The sequence below is a fragment of the Myotis yumanensis genome, unplaced genomic scaffold (genome assembly GCF_028538775.1).
Source record: "Myotis yumanensis isolate MYYU_CA2020_CCGP unplaced genomic scaffold, mMyoYum1.0.hap1 SCAF_5, whole genome shotgun sequence".
In the NCBI taxonomy this organism is placed as follows: Eukaryota; Metazoa; Chordata; class Mammalia; order Chiroptera; family Vespertilionidae; genus Myotis; species Myotis yumanensis.
Window position 1 is genome coordinate 8,447,711 of NW_027223756.1, and position 17,668 is coordinate 8,465,378.

The 17,668-nt window shown below is 45.8% G+C and overlaps 1 protein-coding gene across 10 annotated transcripts in view; it reads right to left on the reverse strand.

The window, feature by feature from the left end:
- TENM2 (teneurin transmembrane protein 2) overlaps window positions 1–17,668 on the reverse strand; it is a 1,191,402-nt gene that overhangs the window by 22,125 nt on the left and 1,151,609 nt on the right. For all 10 annotated transcript variants that reach the window (XM_070414454.1, XM_070414453.1, XM_070414452.1 and 7 more), the window contains 2 exons: window positions 15,179–15,354; window positions 13,169–13,404 (listed from right to left, as the gene is read on the reverse strand). In XM_070414454.1, coding sequence (XP_070270555.1) covers window positions 13,169–13,404; window positions 15,179–15,354 — 412 coding nt within the window. The remainder of the gene's footprint in view (window positions 1–13,168; window positions 13,405–15,178; window positions 15,355–17,668) is intronic.

The window sequence follows — 17,668 nt, forward strand, 5'->3', positions numbered from 1 at the left end:
GGCCCTGTCTTCAGTTACGTGGGAGAGAACAACAGGCGAATAGTACATGCAACCATAATATAATCGTGCCTGTGTGTGTGTGTATGTGTATATGTATACTGTAACATAATCAGGGCAGAGATCAACATGTAAGTCACATACACATGCATGACTATCATTAAAACTATACTAGAGGCCCGATGCACGAAATTCGTGCAAGAGTAGGCCTTCCTTCCCCTGGCTGCCAGCACTGGCTTCTCTCTGGCACCCGGGACCTGGGCTTCCCTTGTAGCCCCGGCTTTGTCCAGAAGGTCGTTCAGAAGGATGTCTGGTCTAATTAGCATATTACGATTTTATTATTACAGATTAGTACATGAGGGTGCTAAGCTTGCAGAACTGAATAGTGGACAAGCACAGAAGAGGGGTCCCGGACCTCTGATGGCCAACATTTGGGTTTGATGTTACTAATGAGCGCTGACGAGGCCTTTGCCCCCTTGTCTGGGTGCACCAACCGTGAAGAAGTAATAAGCACTAACTATTAGCCATTGATAATTCAAGGGGGGATTTTATTCCCAAATTCACCATGTCCCTGGGAATTGGATTTTATTATAGCACTGGTTAGAATTAACTTTTTATTTTCTTGTTTATTAAGGTGTAATTGGCATATATTAATGTATAAGTTTAAGGTGTACAGCGTAATGATTTGACTTACATATATCGTGAAATGATTAGAGCAGTAAATTTAGTTGACATCCATCATCTCAGATAGAAAAAAGAAAAAAAGAACAAACACTATTTTTCTCCTTATAATGAGAATTCTTAGGATTCACTCTCTTAACAACTGTTCACTGCAGCCATCAAGTTTGCATTACGTCCCCAGTACTTAGTTATTATTTTTATTGGTTGGAGAGTTAGTTGGCATTTATTATTTTTTTACTGTTGAAAGTATTATAGATGTCCTTTATTTTTTCAGTTTTGCTCCCCTCCATCTGGCCCCCGCCCTACCCTAGGCCTTCATCTCACTATTGTCTGTGTCCATGGGCTATGCATATATGCATATACATTATTTGGTTAATTTCTTCCCTCCCTACCCCCCTCTCCCAACTCCCTTCCCTCTAAGGTCTGTCAGTCTGTTCCATGCATCCATGTCCCTGGATTTATTTTGTTCATCAGTTTTTATTGTTGTTCTTAGAGTCCACATATAAGTGAGATGATGTGATATTTGTATTTCTCTGGCTGGCTTATTTCACTTAGCTTAATAATCTCCAGGTCTACCCATGCCCTTTCAAAGGGTAAGAGATCCTTCTTTTATACAGATGCATAGTATTCCATTGTGTAAATGTGCCACAGCTTTTTTATCCACTCATCTGCTGATGGGCACTTGGGCTGTTTCCAGATCTTAGCTATTGTAAATAGTGCGGCACAGAGGTGCATATATCCTTTCTGATTAGTGTTCTGGAATTCTTAGGATATATTCCCAGAAGTGGTATCACTGGGTCAAATAGCAGTTCTATTTTTAATTTTTTGAGGAGTCTCCAGGCTGTTTTCCACAGTGGCTGCACCAGTCTGCATTCCCACCATAGTGCACAAGGGTTCCCTTTCCTCCCACATCCTTGCCAGCACTTATTGTTTGTTGATTTATTAATGGTAGCCATTCTGGCATGTGTAAGGTGATACCTCATTGTATTTTTAATTTGCATCTCTCTGATGATTAGTGATGTTGAGCATTTTTTCATATGTCTGTTGGCCATCTGTATGTCCTCTTTGGAGAAGTGTCTATTCAGGTTCTTTGCCCATTTTTTAGTTAGATTGTTTGTCTTCCTTTTGCTGAGTTGTATGATTTCTTCACATATTTTGGAAATGAACTCCTTATCAGACGTATCGTTGACGTATGGTTGGTGAATATGTTCTCCCATATAGTGGGCTCCCTTTCGGTCTTGAGGATGGTTTCTTTTGCTGTGCAGAAGCTTTTTAGTTTGATGCAGTTCCATTTTAAAAATTCTTTCCTTTGTTTCTCTTGCCCTAGGAGATGTACTGGTGAAAATTCTGTTATGTGAGATGTCTGAATTTTGCTGCCTATGTATTCTTCTAGGATTTTTATGGTTTCCTGACTTACATTTGTCTTTTATTCATTTCGAGTTTATTCATGTGTATGGTGTAAGTTGGTGGTCTAGTTTCATTTTCTTGCATGTATCTGTCTGATTTTCCCAATACCATTTATTGAAGAGACTGTCTTGACTCCATTGTATGCTCTTGCCTCCTTTGTCAAATATTAACTGACCATAATGGTGTGGGTTGATTTCTGGGTTCTCTGTTCTGTTCCATTAATCTATATGCCTATTCTTGTGCCAGAACCAGGCTGTTTTGCTTACAATGGCTTTGTGATATAGTTTGCTATTGGTATTGTGATCCCTCCACTTTGTTCTTCTTTCTCAAGATTGCCAAGGCTATTCAGGGTCTTTTTGGGTTCCATATAAATTGTACTTAGTTACTTATGACTGGAAGTTTGTATCTTTTCCTTCCTCCAATTCCCTTCCCCTCTGGTAATCACAAATAATATGATCTAATTTTCCTATGAGTTAGATTTTATTTTTTTAAGATTCTACATATAAGTGAAATAATACAATATTTGTCTTCCTCTAACTTGTTTTACTTAGCATAATGCCCTCCAAGTCCATCCATGCTGCTGAAAATAGCATTTTCTCATTTTATATGGCTGAATAATATTCCATTGCATCTGTCTACCTATTTATCTTATATCTTCTTTATCCATTCATCCATTGATAGACACTGAGGTTGTTTCTAAATCTTGGATATCTACACTAATAAAAGAGGAACATGCAAATTGGTGTCACTCCACTACACCCACCAGCCAATCAGGATGAGTATGCAAATTAACCCAACAAAGATGGCAGTTAATTTGCATACCCAGACACAGAGGGAGGACTGAAGGCTCCAGCTGGAGTGAAGACTGAAGACTGAAGAGGAGCCTCACTGCGGCTGGAGGGGAGAAGCCTAGCTTCGAGGCGTGGCTTCTCCGCTGTGGCCGGACCAAAGGCCTGGGTCCTGGGTGCAGGAGGAAAACTGGTGCCGGCAGCCAGAGGAAGGAAGGCCTATTGTACGAATCTTCATGCAACGGGCTTCTAGTTATAAATAATTCTTCTCTGAAAATATGGGAATGGAGCTCTCTCTTTGACATAGTGTTTTCATTTCCTTTGAATATATTCCCAGAAGTGGAGTTGCAGGATTATATAGTAGTACTATTTTTATTTTTGGAGGATCCTCCATGCTCTCTTCCACCAAGAGTACACAGAGTTCCTCTTTCTCTATATCTTCATCGGCATTGGTTTATCTTTTTAATGATGGCTATTCCTACAGTCACGATGTGGTACCTCACCGTGGTTTTGATTTGCATTTCCCTAATGATTAGTGATGTTGAGCGCCTTTTCATTTGTTTAGCCATTTGTGTATCTTCTTTGGAAAATGTCTGTTTAAGTCCTTTGCTCATTTTTAAGTTGGATTATTTGTGGCTCCCCCATGGCAGGTCAGGGCTGGGAGCCACACTCAGCATGGGTGGGCTATGGCTCAGCTCCCTTGCCTGGGTAGGGTAGGAGGGCCCATGTTAGGCACATCCCAAACTTTCCAAATAGGCCTCCTGGTCTGGAGGGCCAGGGGCTATACCAGGGGTGGGCAAACTTTTTGACTCGAGGGCCACAATGGGTTCTTAAACTGGACCGGAGGGCTGGAACAAAAGCATGGATGGAGTGTTTGTGTGAACTAATATAAATTCAAAGTAAACATCATTACATAAAAGGGTATGGTCTTTTTTTTTTTTTTTTTAGTTTTATTCATTTCAAATGGGCCGGATCCGGCCCGCAGGCCATAGTTTGCCCACGGCTGGGCTATACTCAGCAGAGGGTGGGGCTGTGAACAACCTCCCCCTGCCTGGGCATAGCAGGGGGACCTCCCCGCCTGGTACTGGCTCTGCTCTGGCATGGTCATCTCTGCCTGTCTACCCGTGGGCTTGAGTCTTGCAGGGCTATGCAGCCTCCGGGTGTTCTCATCAGGCCTTCCAGTCAGATGGGGCTGGGCTGGGGCCATGACTCAGCTATTCTGCCTGGGCGAGGGCAGACCATCACCCCGCTGCCTTCCCTGCCCAGACTGTGCCACAACTTGGCGCTGCAGATGAGCAAAGCCGCTGGTTGGGACTGCGACTTGTGCTCTGCCGGTGGGAGCTGGGTCTGCCAAGATCTGAGTGCTGGCTGTTGGAAGCTCCTCCTTCCTTCTTCGTCAAAATCAGACCCCCCTGCCTTCTCTGTGGGGTGGAACCAGAACGGGGTTCTCGCGAAGCGACCCTACAATGTTGGGGCAGCTGGAGGTCCCCTCTGGGCTCCCTCTCCTATGGAGGTACTATCAGCTCAGGGTGACCTCTCTGCAGGGTGCTGTGCCTGCCCAAGGGCGGCACCCGTGGGCACCATGTTGCTGCCCCTCTTCTCCTTAAAGTGCCGACTGTCTTAGCCTCTTCAGGGCTGGGGATGCTTCGGCCTCACCTGTGTTCTCCGATCTCCTCAGGTGGTTGTCTGTGAACAGTTGTCAGTTTCTCTTATGGGGGAATGAAGTCAGGAGCCACCTATGTCACCGTCTTGGTGACTTCTATAAAAATGCCCACTCCTTCTAATAATTAAATATGATGGATTCACCGGAAGCTGAGCCAAGCAGTGCAGGCCAGTTGTGCAATCTGATTAGAAGCAAGTAGCGTTAATTACGAGGGCACCACGTGTGAAGAGGAGGTGCCCCAGCTGTGGGGTGTGGGGTGCTGGAGGGCTGGCTGGCTCATGTGCACCTGCCCCCCAGTTCCGAGAGCACAGAAGCTTTAATTTAGCCACGCCGTCCTCTTCGCCTGAATTAAATTACCCATCTAACCATATTTAAATTAACCCCGAGGCTTCCTGGAGAACATAAAAGTTATTTTGAATGATTTCCACTGCCGGGATCAGCACAGTTCCCTTCCCAGCTGGCTCGGTAGGTGCGGAGCAACACAGAAACCAATTTTTAAATTAATACAATTTTGTGTTCGTAAGGAAGCCATTATTTTTAATTATCGAGCATTTTCCTCAGCCTGGCTTTCCCAGTTAATAAAACTCAGCTATTTAGCGCGCTTTTTATTTTTGCAGAGGGCAGGCTTGCGGGGTAGCTTCCCCCGTGGGATCCCCCCGCCAGAATGTTCGGCTCTCACCAAGCACCCGCCTGTCACAAGGAGGCTCATAAAAAACCCTGGGAAAAGGAAACGCTGGCGTCAAAATGGCCCTGCTGGGCCCATAACGGGTGACTCCAACTAGCTCTCGGGGCAGAGATGGGAGCTGGTGATCTGAGAAACCGAGGAAATGAACGCTGGGCTGGATCCCCCCCCCCCCCCCCCCCCCAGCAGGCGGCACTGGAGCACAGCAGGAGAGGCTGCAGTGAGACTGACAGAAGAACTGTTTGCCCATCCTGCCTCCGGTAAGGGAAACGCAGAGAACACTAGCGAGGAAGGCCCGGGAGTGTCCGCGTCTGGCCACGTTTAAGGCAGAAGTCCTGCCGTGGAGAGGCTAGTTATTCACCTTCCGAGAGGAGAGGTCTGGCTCAGATGCCATCTTCATTTCTTTCTGGGCTGGTTATCTGGGATTTATTTATTTTACTTCTTTTTCTTTTTAATCCTCATCCGAGGACATGTTTTTATTGATTTTAGAGAGAGAGAGGAAAGGAGAGAGGGAAGGGGGGGGGGGGAGAGAGGGAGGGAGAAAGGAAAAGAGAGGGAGAGAGAGAGAAATATAAATTGGTTGCCTCCCCTATGTACCCACCTGCAACCTGGGTCTGTGCCCTGACCAGGAATCGAACCTGTGACCCTTTGGTGCATGGGCCGACATTCCAACCAACTGAGCCACATCAGCCAGGGCTGTCTTCTGGGATTTAAAAAGTAGCTTCTCACCTGGCTGGTGTGGCTCAGTTGACTGAGTGTTGTCCCATACACCAGGAGGTCGCAGTTTTGATTCCCGGTCAGGGCACATACTGGGGTTGCTGGCTCAATCCCCAGTAGGGGGCATTCAGGAGGCAGGCGATCGATGTTTCTCTCTCATCAATGACGTTTCTATCTCTCTCCCTCTTCCTTCCTGTCTCTGAGATCAATAAAAAACATATTTAAAAAATAAAAAGTTAAAGAGCAGCTCCTCTCCCAGCTCCCATATAGCAAGACTCAATGCTACACTGGGATCAGTGCTTGTGCAGACAAAACAACTTACTAAGTTTAAATAATGCATAATCAGAAGGGCAAGCCTCGGCAAACACATTACATAATGTATTTCCCCAAGCAAACACTACTTTTGGATGACTTGCTATTTTGGATGGTGGTGAGGTAGAAAGACCTGAATTGTGAGTTGCAGCTTTGACAACGATTAGCTTTGTCACTGCAAAGCAGCACCTTTACCGCTCGCGCCTCAGTGTGCTGATCTGTAGTGGCCTGTGAGCTTCCGGTGGGCAGCAACTTCATCTCAATTCTCTTAGTGTCTCTATTATTTTGGCATTGCTTGGTGCTTAACAAACGTTTTAAAATAAGGGGCTTGAATTAGGTAGTTTAAGAATCCTGGCAACTCTGATGATCTAAGGTTCCCACATGGAAAACCAAGAACAGAAAGTATGGCGGGACATCTGTGATCTCCAAATGTCTGAAGGGCTTCATTCCAAAGAGCAATTAGAGTCACTCAGGGAGGCCCCACCAAGACCTGGAATCAACAGTGGTCGAGCAGATTTTCATGATGCCACCTTAAAGTCCCATTCATTCATTCATTCTTTCAATATTGACTGACCACCTACTGTGTGCTTGTTACTGTGATCAACACTTAAGATCGAGCAAGACAGTTATGGCCCTGCCCTCATGGAGCTTCCAGGCCAAGGATGATAAGGACATGTGAACCAACAATGGAAAACATGAGCGTGGTAATGAGGGTAAACATAGGGAAGAGGTAATGGGAGCAGAGGAGGGACACAGCCAGAACCGGGCTGACAAGGACAGTGTCCCAAAGGCAGTGGGTTGGTGAGCAAGGGAGAGCTTGAGGAGTGAGCAAGGGCCCCCGCGCAGGCAGAGGACTCCGTGTCAGAGGCTCTGGGACAGTCTAATGAAGGTAGTGAGGGGGCCAAGGGGAGGGAGATAGCAGAGAAGAGTGGCATCTGCTATGGAGGCTCAGCCCAGACGACCAGAACAAGCTTGTACTTGTCACCCTTCAACTTTAACTTTCAGAAGCCAGGTATGTCACATGTCTCCAGCGTCTAGAAGGAAGCAGCCGGTCAGCCTGCCGGTGAATTCTCCTTCGCATTCACTAGAGCAGGGGTGGGGACCTTGTTTCTGCCAAGGGCTATTTGGGTATTTATAACATCATTCTCGGGCCGTGCAAAATTATCAGCGTAGCAACTAGCCTGCTCTATTTGGTTAAACATTTCATTAACTCACCCCTCATGCCTGGGCAGGGCCAGACCAAATGATTTCATGGGCCTTATGTGGCCCTCAGGCCGGATGTTCCCCACCCTACTCTAGAGGGGAAATCCGAGGAGGACTTCTGTATTTCCAAGATCCTCACCAGGGCCAATAAGCCCCATGCCCTTGATCTCCTCCTGCTCAGGTTACAAGCAACCGTCTTTTATGTCTCAGGGCCTTTGCACATGCTGGTATCCTCGCACAGGAGGTTTTCCTCCCATCCCATGCCTGGAAAATTCCTGTTCATTTCGTTCTCAGCTCAAATGCCATTTTCTTAGAGTGGCCTTAACCTAAATCAGACATTTCCCACTGTGCTCACCCTACAGTTTTCTTTCTAGCAGCCATCACAATTCCAATGACTGAACTCCACCAGGGTCTTACCCCTTTTCCATCGCACCCTCCCAAACAGCAAGTCACCCAAAGTAACACTTGCTTGGGGAATGCCTTGTTTAACGTGTCTGCAGAAGTTTGTCCTTCTAATGGAGTATTCTTTAAGCTAATATGAAATGTCTTACAAGTTGTTCTTTCTGCACAAGCATTACTCGCAATTTAGAGTCTTGTCTGTTCTGTTTACCAATAAACACGCAGTGCCGAGTACAGTTCCAAGCACATACGGGGTATTTGCAAAAGGAAACGTTAGTCGGTGCAGAGCGGGTGCACTGGAGCAGGAAGGAGCTGGTGAAATCCAGGCTTTCATGACGACCGAGTCTGTCAACAGATCTACCTGAATGGGCTCCGTGCAGAATTGGGTTCACGGGTGTGTGTTCCCAGGCACACACGCATGGCTGCCTCATACCTCGCTCCTCTGTCACAGTCATTCGCCACAAAAGCAAAAGTAACGCAAGCCAACGTGTAATTGCAATGTCATATTAATTATATGGAAACCAAAACAAAATTACTAACTCCCACTTCCTCTGGGAGTACTCATAACGCTAATACCAATATCATGATGGAAGATTACCTTGGAAGCAATTTTTCTTTTGTTCTGCCTCCTACACAAGTGGCTGTTTCTTGCTTTTGCAATCTTGATGCAAATCATAAGCCGGAGGAAATATCCTGGTTACATGCCTTCCTTTTTCGGAGTGAATCACGCACCAGATCCATTTCAGGATGGAACAGAAGTTTTAAATCTTAATAGAAGGGGTCAGTTTCAGTTCTGTCTTCCAAAAGTCTAGGAAAAGAGCTTGCTGGGGGGAGGGGAGGCATTAATGCGCTTACTGATCCATCCTCAGGGCCAGCATTTTGCCTTGTGAGAATTTTGGTTTTGGAGAATGCAGAATATATCTGGTGTGTGTGTGTGTGTGTGTGTGTGTGTGTGTGTGTGTGTGTGAGAGAGAGAGAGAGAGAGAGAGAGAGAGAGAGAGATATTTAACTTACATTCTTTTCCTTCTTTTTTTTCTAAAAAATATTTTTATTGATTTCAGAGAGGAAGAGAGAGATAGAAACATCGGCGATGAAAGAGAATCATGGATTGGCTACCTCCTGCACGCCCCACACTGGGGATCAAGCCCACAACCTGGGCATGTGTCCTGACCAGGAATCGAACCGTGACCTCCTAGTTCACACATATGCATACAAGGTCTTTGGTTGACCTTGTTGGTGTTAAGTTGTATGAGTTCTTTATGTATTTTGGGTACTGACCCCTTATCAGATGTATCCTTTGCAAATATCTTCTCCCATTCAGTAGGTTGTCTTTTTGTCTTGTTGATAGTTTCCTTCACTGTGCAAAATCCTTTTAGTTTGATGTACTCCAATTTGTTTACTTTTTTCTTTTGTCTCCCTTGCTTGAGGAGGTATATCCAAAAAGAAATTGCTAAGACCAAGGTCAAAGGGTTTATTGTCTATGTTTTCTTCTAGGCGTTTTATGGTTTCAGGTCTAACATGTAAGTCTTCAATCCATTCTGAGTTGATTTTTGTATCTGGTGTAAGAAAGTGGTCTAGTTTCTTTTCTTTTTTTTGCACGTATCTGTCCTGTTTTGCCAACACCACTTACTGAGGAAACTATCTTTATCCCGCCGTATATTCTTGCCTCCTCTGCCTTATATTAATTGACCATAGAAGCAAGGATTTATTTCTGGGCTCTGAGAGGTCTTTCTAATACTACACATCCCTACCCATCACTCTGCTAATTAAACCTGCAACAGCCCCCCACCGTTCTCAGGATAAATGCCAGCCTAGCAAACTATTCCCTCCTATGTGCAGCCCGCCAGCTCGATTTTTTAAAAAAAAAATCTGCACCCCAGTGTAACACATTCCCTTCTCTTGGGCCACGCTGAGTTAAAGCTTCTGAAATGCCATTCCCTTTTCTGACCTCTTTCTGTCTCACAGGCAACACTCCGGCTGATCACGCCTTCCCTTGATCTTCACCTGGCCAATTCCTGCTCCTCAGGACTGACTCCCACTCCTCCACGAAGCTCTTCCTGCCCGCCTGTCAAACCTCAAGCCTGACAGGGCGGCCGGGCCCTGCTCAGTGCTCACCAGCATTTCCTGGGCCTCTTTGCGGCTGAGTTGAAGTGACCCCACTGTGTCCTCATCCAGCCCTGCTCAGTAAGCGCCCTTGTCATCCAAGCCCACCTCCCCTTCCCCAGTAACCGGAGAGGCCATGCGCTTACAATGGCAGGGTCACAAGAGAGAGCGATTAGAGCTGAGATACCTGGTTTGATGCGCCGAGCCCCCGAGATGTTGGGGCTTGTTCCCTGCCACAGCCTCTCTTCTCCTGACGACCCCATGCAGTGTCCCTGCCCACGGGACATTAGCCTCTATGACAGCTTACATCACACTGCTCCCACTGCCTTCTCCACTAGACCGTCAGCTTCTTGGTGGCAAGATTTCATTTTCTTTCTCTCCCTCTAGTCTACTCCCTCCATCATCCTGCATGTAGAGTTGGCACTGAGTAAACATCTTTTTTAAAAATATTTGAAACGTGGGTTTCATTTTCAGTCCCAATACAGGAGAGACTTAAACCTAGAAGAAAATAAAACTAGACCCACCCAGGAAAGCAAGCAATTATAATCATCACATGTAATGGTCTCCTAAGAGTCCACTTTTTGAAATGAATGAAAAAAATTTGGGGGGTCAAAATGGAGTGAAAAGAAAGGTCAGGACCAAAGGTAAGGAGAGAAGGGCCTATATTCTCATGGGCCACCAGAGAGCTTGGGTGAGCGGCTGCAAACTTCCCTGCCGTGGGCGCATCTGAGGAAAGGGCCACTCCCCGGTCTCTTAACCCACATCCCACTCCACCCTGCCTTTCCACCTGCTCCCCGCCAATCTCCGTGAGCTGCTTTTATTTCATTCACTAAACAATTTATGAATTGAATTAAACTAAATGAGATGCAAATAAATTCCAGGCTTTCTCCCTCATTTTCAAATTACATTTTCAGTCCACTCGACCTGTTATAATCTCATAGTGATTTTCATTTAAGAGCTAAATGGATATGTGATTATTGTTACAGGAACTAACACTAGACAATTAAGTGTTGAGGTGTTGATAGATAAAGCTGTGTTCTGATTTGCATAAACATGATGCCAGCAAATCTAACCCTGGCAGAAATGCGGTTATAAGACCTGCGTGCCTAACTTCTGCTAATTACCAAGAGTCCCATTATTGAGGTTGTTAATATTCAGAGTTGGGATGATAGCCATTTTGTTTTAGGCCCACATTTTATCTTTATTTGGAAAACTCAGTCAAAATGCATAGCTGAGTACTACACGAGAAGGTGTGATTACTACGTATGATCAACTTCTACCATGCCAAGTATTAAAAATCAATCACACAGCCTTGAAATCCAGTTACGCAGGATTTAGCTAATGACCTCCTTTCATTTTTGTCTTTTTTAAAAAAAAGAATATTTTTATTGCTTTCAGAGAGGAAGGGAGAGGGAGAGAGAGAGATGGAAACATCAGTGATGAGAGCGAATCATTGATTGGCTGCCCCCCTGCATACCCCACACCGGGGATTGAGCCCACAACCTGGGAATTGAACCGTGACCTCCTGGCTCATAGGTCGATGCTCAATCACTGAGCCACGCTGGCCAGGCCATTTTTGTCCTTAGGAAGATACTGTGCACAGCTTGCGACTCTGCAGATAGAGCCAGCAGAGGAAGTCAACATGGGAGCCAGCTGATAATCTGACGTGGACAATTAGACTCCAACTAGACAAAGGCGAACCCTAAGATGGAACCGCCTGGCTCTGCAGGGCGGTCACCTGGGTCGGTTGAATTTCAGCCCAACAACCCGGCATAAGTGATGAGCCAAGTTCTCTGGATGGCAAGCCTTCTACTCTCAGGGGCTCCGAGCATTTGTTAAACCCTGCCCTGCTCCACTGTGTCCTATTCTCCTAGTGCTTATCTCCACCTGCAGCTATTCCAGTTATTGATTCATTTACTTATTATCTGCCCTCTTGCCCCTTTCCGCCCACCCCTGTAAGTGAGCTGCAGGAGGGGAGGGGTTTTGTGTGGTGTGCCCTGTATTCCAGTACATAGCACAGTGCCTGGCTCATAGTAGGCTTTCAGTGAACACGTGCCGGATTTGATGAAGCCTGGGATCCTTAGGATTGCCCCCCTGGGGGTCAGAGACAGTCCTAAGTGCCGGATAAAGGACCAGAGCAGGCCCCAGATGACCTGGGTGCCCAGGGATCTAAACGGGAAGCTGTGTGGCCTGGCGGTTAAGAATGCCGGTACGTGAGACACACCGAAAGACGGAGCTGGGGCTGAGTCCTGGCTTTGCCATTTTCTACCCGTCGTGCCCTTGGATGGGTTATTTAACTTCCCAAACTCTGTTTTCTCACTGAAAAATGGAGATGACAATAGCTACCCTCATGAGGCTGCTGGAAATAACATGATGTAAGTAAAGCATCTAAGGTAGTGCTTGTGTCATGAAAGTTCTCAACAAATGTTATGTGTTAATTTTTTTTTTTTTAATCTTCACCCAAGGATATTTTCCCCATTGATTTTCAGAGAGAGTGGAAGAGAGAGGGAAAGACAGAGAGAAATATTGATGTGAGAGAAACACATCGATTGGTTGCCTCCTGCACGTGCTCCTACCAGGGCCTGGGCTGGAGAGGAGTTTGCAACCAAGGTACATGTGCTTGACCAGAATCGAACCCAGGACCCTTTGGTCTGCAGGCCGACACTTTATTCACTGAGCCAAACTGGTTCAGGCTGTTATGTGTTCATTTTTGAAAGATACAACTTGTAAGTTGCCTAGACTGGGGAGGCAAGGGTTGGTCAAAACTTCCTACTGTGGGTTGCTTCCCCCTGGGAAACCTGCCCTGATTCCCAGGCTGGGGGACAGTTCCTCTATCTTCTCGCTGAGCCTGTAGGATGGTCCTGCATCTACATATTCCACCCGACTGTCAACTCCTTGAGTGTTTAGCAAATTACCCGGGAGGCATTGGCACCAGTTCATCTGCTGAACTGGCCAACCAGCAGCGGGTGCTGAGGGAGAAGAAGGCGCGTGTGAAATGAGGACCCAGGCTACCTTGTAGCTGTAGCAGAAGGTCAGTCCCCCCATTTTCAATCCCAGGAAACGGTGTCAGTCCCCGAGGGATACATGGCTCCTACCATCTGGGGGAAAGACCTGTCTTTTCCAGGGAGGCTCGGGAACGGGGACATTTCCTCTGCTCCCGAGGACGAAGTGCATCCCCTACCACTTGGTGGTGACAAGTTCAGTGGAACCACTTACCCGGAGCTTCCTGCCAAAGATGGTGACTTTGCCTTTAATCTGTTCCTTTCTTAGGCGCCACTCAATGGAGTTTAGGCCATTCTCCATGGGCAAGGAGATGTTGCAGCGGCCAATGGTGGGGGTGATGGTGCCTGCTAGGACGTGGGGCTCACTGTGGAAGCTGACACCCATCCCATTGGCATACATCACCCTCAGGGTCCCGTTATTACAGAGCTGGTAGCTGTTCCGAACTTGATCTGGAGAAATGCAAGTGGGGGCGGGGACAGGGAGATAAATTATCCACTCAGTCGCAAGAGAACAGAAGTCCTGTTTTTATAGGTTTCCATGGTGCTTCGCAGCTGTCAGTCTAAGGCGGCCTTCAATTAGCACACGCACAATGTTCAGGTGGGTAGCAGAGATGCTACTGATCCGTGGAAAGAAAAACATTATTAATACGTGGCACTCCAGAAACAATTATGCCGTGATATTTTTCCTTTACTCGCTGAAGACTATTAATAGTGCATTTAAAGATGTCTATTGCCTACACAATTTGTGTTAATCAAATCCTTGATCTTTAACATATATGTTAGCTCAAATGGACAAAAATTAATAAAAACTACTAATATACACACACACACACACACACACACACACACACATATATATATATATATATATATATATATATATATATATATATATATATTTCCCCCAAAGTATATACACTTTTTTCCTGATGGCTCAATTGATGTTTCTTTCTTTTCAGATTTAAGTCATTGGAATTAATTATTTAAAGTGTGTACATATATTTTTGGATACCACACACAATCATATATATACATGTATATTTATGTATATTTTCCCTTTTGTCTACCATCTAACCTGAGGTTGATGGTTAGCCACAGATCAGATCAACTGCAAATCAAGTATAGGATTCTTCAAGAAAATCAAGAGACACAGCAACCGTCCTGTCCCTGGTAACTCTGCTGCTGACTCCACCACCACGCCACCTCCACTCAAGAGAACCCTAAGGAGGTTCAGCTGGCATGAGGCAGATTGTGCCAGCGGGCGCTGATAACGGGCGCTTATCTGCCCGAATGGAACTTCCACGGGCCCATCAGACTTCTGACCTTTTCCTTTATCGGAAAGTTCCAGGAAGGAAATGCGAGTGAGAGACCCTTTTTACAGATATGTCACTTCCTGATTATTTGGCCAAAGGAGTCCAGCTGGGCTGGCCCCTGAGACGCGGGCTTCGGGGGCAGTGAGCACGCGTGTACCTGTCACTCCCGCGCCTGCAGCCGTCATGTTGGGAGACGGGATCTACATCATTAATCACTTGGCAGAGCAGAAATAGAGTCGCCGAAACAGACTCTGCTGCGGGATCGCAGTCCAGAAATGTCACCATTTATCTACTGAGAGGACACTTTTATCCTCTGACAACAGGCTAACCCACTGACATTCTATCTTAATTAAAAGAAAAATTAATCTGCACAGTGCCTTTTCTCACCAGCCCCTGTGCTCGTCTGGACTGTGTGTCATGTTGAACAGCAACAGTAACCAGGGGGTGGTCAGACACCTTTGAGACCCCAGTCTTGGCAAGAGATTGCTAAAGAGCTGTGATGGCAGGACAACTGACGCCACAAACAAATGCCTGGGAAAGAGAATCAGACTGGGAGCCACACACACACAAACATGGGGGGCTCAAGAGAATCAACGGCCTTTGAGAAGGTAGCCATGTGTCCTGGGGCGGTGGGGAGTGATGGAGAGAGAGGTAGGAGTTGGGGATAGCACGTGGAGATGAAAACTGACTGATATTTTCAGATAAGCCTGTAGACATTTCCAAACATTTCGATGGTTTGGTATCGATGACCTTCTCCTGAATCTGACTAAGTCGTTTTCTGCAAAGTTGAGCTCTTATAGAGTGTGTTTGCTGTGGATATTTCACTAAAACAGCAAGTGGAGGGGTGCTTTAGATCTCTAGAAGTCTGCTGGGTGGGGTCTGGGGGTGGGTTTTGAGATTGGGGGGCTTACCTTGCACCACTGTGTAGGAGGCCTCCACCGAAGACAGGTTGGTAATGACAGTGACGTCATCGTCACGGTTGGAGTTCTCAATGTCGATGGTGATGGATTTCTCCATTTCCCGGTGCAGACTGGTCACCACCCCCGTGGGGCGTGTCACATTGGTCAGGCGGCCCTCATGGTCATAGCTGGAGGACAGACACACTGTGGTTGGAACACAGCTGTTGGGGCTGAAGGCTTTCCCAATCCTCAGAACTACACAGAGAAAGGTTCATGGGGCCAGAGGAAGAGATTGGAAGGTGGGGTGACCAGGTGGTGCATCAGTCTGAGGCCCCTCGTCACAATCCTCAAAACCCCAGCCTGCCCTGAGAAATGGCGGTGGCACTTATACCTGACTCAGCTCAGTGAAAACCTTTCACCTGCGGCAGGTGCACTTCATCATGCTCTTCCACGTTACTGGGAACACCAGCTTCTGAGCATCTTTTGCTCTTTGTCCCCCAAAGCCCCCAAATTAACCTAAAAATGATGCTTCCTTATGTCACTTCTCTGCTGAGCTAACCACACTCTTCTTCCATTGTGGTTGCTCAATCAAACCTAAGCCTAGCATTTGAGACCATCCATGCCCATCTAGGTCTTCCACACTCATACAACCAACTCATACAACCCACTTGTCACCTCACGGTCCTCCAGACAGTCAGCCTGGGCCAAATGCCACCTCCAGGCCTTGGCTCAAGCACAGCAGGCCTGGCAGCCTGTAACCTATTCTCTGACCTTATAGCCTCAAACCAACCCTGGCTCCACTCCCCTAGCAGCCTTTCCAGACAGTTTCCCAGTGACTCATTTGACCTCAGTTGTCCTCAGCACCCACGTCTCGCATACCAGCGATCGAGCTCCTACCAGAAAGTTACCTGAAATTGAACCCTCCTTTTTGATGTGTCATCTTTTCTCAAAGTGTGGAGTGCTTTGAGTTTTCCCCACCTCCTTTTTGTAGGAGCTTCATTGTTCCATTTGATGGGGGCATTTCCCTACTCTGGAAGATCCATTGTATTCAGAAAGTGTGGGCCCTCCTTAAGCTCCAGGAAAGGGAAAGACACTCTTTTCATTTCAAGGTCTAAATGTCGAAGCCTTTGCTGTCTCCGAGATCAGCTTTGCTACTGGAGAAGGGATGAGAAGGAAGATGGAATGTAGAAGATCATTTTGCTTGGAGGGTTAAAAAGAAGGAAAAACGACTCAACCTCCGGTGTGGGCCCCTCTGGATTGGAGGGAGACAGGGACAAAGTTAGAGATGGGAGCTTGGGCAGCAGGTGCAGGGAGGAGGGCCTGAGGGAGGACTCTTGTGCACAGAACCCTGTGGCCTATTTGAGGTAGCCACTTAGTGCCTAGGATACACAGCACAGATAGAGGCGCTTGGCCAATGCTTCTGGAATAAAGAAATGCATATGTGGCTCCTGACTTTCAGTGAAGTGAGGAATTTTGCTTCTGCGGCGAACTTGGAAGAGTCAAGCTCTGTGGATGTTGGAAGGCAGTGACCAAGTGGAGATTTCTTTCCAGGGATGAAAAGATGGTTCAATGTCCATAAATCAATCAATCTGATATAGCATATAAACAAAATGAAGGATGCAAATCCTATGATCATCTCAATAGACTTAGAAAAGAACAAAATTCAACATACATTTATGATAAAAACTCAACAAAGTGGGTACAGGGGAAATGCACCTCAACATAATAAAGGCCATCTATAACAAGCCCACAGCTAGCATCACACTCCATAGTATAAAGCAGAAAGCTTCTCATCTAAGACCAGGGAACAAGTCAAAGGGATGCCACTTTAGTCAATATAACATCAAAAATCCTAGGCAGAGAAATTAGGCATGAAAAAGAAATAAAGGCATCCAAATTGGAAAGAAAGGAGTAAAACTGTCACTATTTGCATGTGACATGATATTACATAGAAGACCCTAAAGACTTTACCAAAGCACTGTTAAAATTAATAAACAAATTCAGTAAAGTTGCAGGATACAAAATCAATATATAAAACCAGTTGCATTTCTATACAGTAATAACCACATAGCAGAAAGAGGAATTAAAAAGCAATCCCATTTTCAATTGCATCAAAAGGAATAAAATACCTAGGAACAAATTGAACCAAGGAGGTAAGAAACCTGTCACCAAAAACTATAAGACACTGATGAAGGAAATTGAAGATACAAATAAATGGAAACATATTCTGTGCTCATGGAGTAAAAGAACGAAGATTTAAAAAAATGTCCATACTACTCAAAGCAATCAACAGATTCAGTGCAATCCCTATCAAAAGTCCAATTCTTTCCTATTGAATAGTCAATAAGTAAAACTCCATCAAAGTAAAAAACCTCCACACAGCAAAGGAAACCATCAACAAAATTAAAAGACACCTATTGAGTGGGAGAAAATGTTTGTAAATCATATATCTTGATAAAGTATTAATACTCAAAAAAATAAAGAACTCATACAACTCAATAA